General features: G+C 32.2%; 1 protein-coding gene across 1 annotated transcript; it reads left to right on the top strand. All coding sequences in view use genetic code 12, as the record gives it.

Moving 5' to 3' along the window:
- Nucleotides 1–179: 179 nt before the first annotated feature.
- Nucleotides 180–941, top strand: WOR2 (Zn(II)2Cys6 transcription factor WOR2; the record flags this gene model as incomplete). Its single annotated transcript, XM_002548178.1, has 1 exon — nt 180–941. One exon carries the CDS (start codon nt 180–182, stop codon nt 939–941), a length of 762 nt encoding a protein of 253 aa, XP_002548224.1.
- Nucleotides 942–2,239: the final 1,298 nt, after the last annotated feature.

The raw sequence follows: 2,239 nt of genomic DNA, 5'->3' as shown, positions 1-2,239 counted from the left end.
CACAAATTATTCCTTCCTATACAACTGCAAACCACAGAGGTTCCATTGTAACAACTCCAGGTTCAACTTCTTCTACTGTACCACCACCTCCACCACCACCACCACCACAACAACCACTTCCACCATATGCCTTTGCACCTTCAACTTATACTCATTACAGTAATCCTAATCAGCAACAGATGAACTCTCCAGTTACTTCTAATTTTTCGCAATACTACTATTATCAACAACAAGGTGTTCAACCACAACCAATACCACATGGTGACCCATCATACTATAATCCACAACATCAACAACTCCCACAAGGTTATTATTATATGAACCAACCACCACCACCACCACCCCAACAACAAAATTTTCAAAATCCACACGTTCTCATAGGTCCTGGTCAATCATTACCAATGTATGATGAAAACAATGCTTTGATAAATAAAAGAAGAATAATCAAACGAAGAACAAGGACAGGTTGTTTAACTTGTAGAAAAAGAAGAATTAAATGTGATGAAAGAAAACCAACTTGTTTTAATTGTGAAAGAAGTAAAAAAGTATGTTTAGGTTATCAAGATTTACTGAATCTACAACCAAGGAAACGAAATAGAGATACTAGTTTAGATTTACCTAAAGATGATCAAAATGAACAACAAATGAAACATATAAGAAGTAACAATGTTAATAATGGTATTGAAAGAAGAAATTATGAAATGATGATGGTTCCTGCTGGATATCAAGAAATGGTTAATAATAGTAATACTAATAAAAATCATTCTTCAGGAATATTACCTCCTAATGGTCCTCCTCCTCCTCATCATCATCCCATTCCTATTTCTGATCAACAACAACAACAACAACAGCCGGTGCCAGTTCCAGTACAACATCTAAATCCTTGTTATGTTACTACAAATCCTGCTCCAAGAGTGGCAGTTTCTGATTTACTCAAATAATGAACTATATATATATATATGTGTATGTATTTAAAAATTAACGATATTATTTTTATACCAGAGGTGTAAATCCGATGAAGCTGTACAATCGGGATAAAATAAAGAAAACAACGAGGCAGTATATTACAGGTTAACGATGGTAATTCAACAAAGATCTTTGACTTGGTACAAGGAGTATGGAAATATTGAATACTATCACAAACTGTTTATCCGTTTCGTTATGTCGTTCAATAATTCTCATTCAATTCAGTGTACTATAAAAACATGACCACGAAACTATTTAACCATGTATAGCCAATATTTCCGGCATACCTAACCTAGCCTAACATGACTACAAGGGACTTTTCCCATCGGTTATTAATATTGTTTTTTTTTTTTACCGGTTTGTAGATTATATCATCGTGAAATGATCTGCATTCCCTTAATATTACTAAATCACATATTTCGTTCTATTTTGATTTCGGGTTCAATTCTTGTAAGAAGGGCTCATAACTAGGGTCATTTAATGGGGGAAGTATACTATAATTTGAAATTTAATTAAAATGAAACTTTAGAACAAATTAAAAACCTACTTGAAATTTTCAGACAATGATTGTAAAATATGTAATGATGATCATTAAATAATAACAATACTTGATTATATAAGTCATTTTTTTTCTACAATTAAAGCCCATAATGATTATTGGTCATTTGTTACCTGTAACTAAGGAATGTTAACTAGACCTAACAATATCGTATAATTAATAATTTCATTATCAAAAGAGAGAATTTCCTAAAAGAGGTAAGAATAATCCAAGCGAAAGAAGGAATGAATTTCAAAATTCAATACAATACAATGCAATGTAATAAAGAAATTACATACCGGTAGTAACGACAATCCGTTATTCCATTCCATTCCATTTGGTTTGGTTTCTTTCTTGGAATATCACCTGTATTTAAACTTTCATTTTATTCTTCATACATATGATTTCAAATTATATAACATATTTAGAATGTTTTATTTGTTCAATTACAAGCGAAGTAAAGAATATCATTTATATGTTAGATGGTTTCATCAACTTTTAGGTGTTTTTTGTTCATCTCTAATCGTTGATTCTCAAATATTACCACCCCACTCCTATTCATTCATCAATACTAATAATAAGCTTGATGGTCTAATTTGTTTCATTTATTTCCTTTTTTGGCGGGCACCGCGGTAACCAAATTGGAAAACCCGCCTCAGACGGACCTGGGACTTTTTCTTTTGCGGCGACAGTGGCCGCTTTATTGTCATTTTCATTGTTTTTTCACACCCATTA

The sequence above is a fragment of the Candida tropicalis genome (assembly GCF_000006335.3).
Source record: "Candida tropicalis MYA-3404 genomic scaffold supercont3.3, whole genome shotgun sequence".
NCBI classification, from domain to species: Eukaryota; Fungi; Ascomycota; class Pichiomycetes; order Serinales; family Debaryomycetaceae; genus Candida; species Candida tropicalis.
The sequence above is the reverse complement of the archived record's forward strand: the minus strand, read 5'-3'. Positions and strand labels throughout refer to the sequence as shown.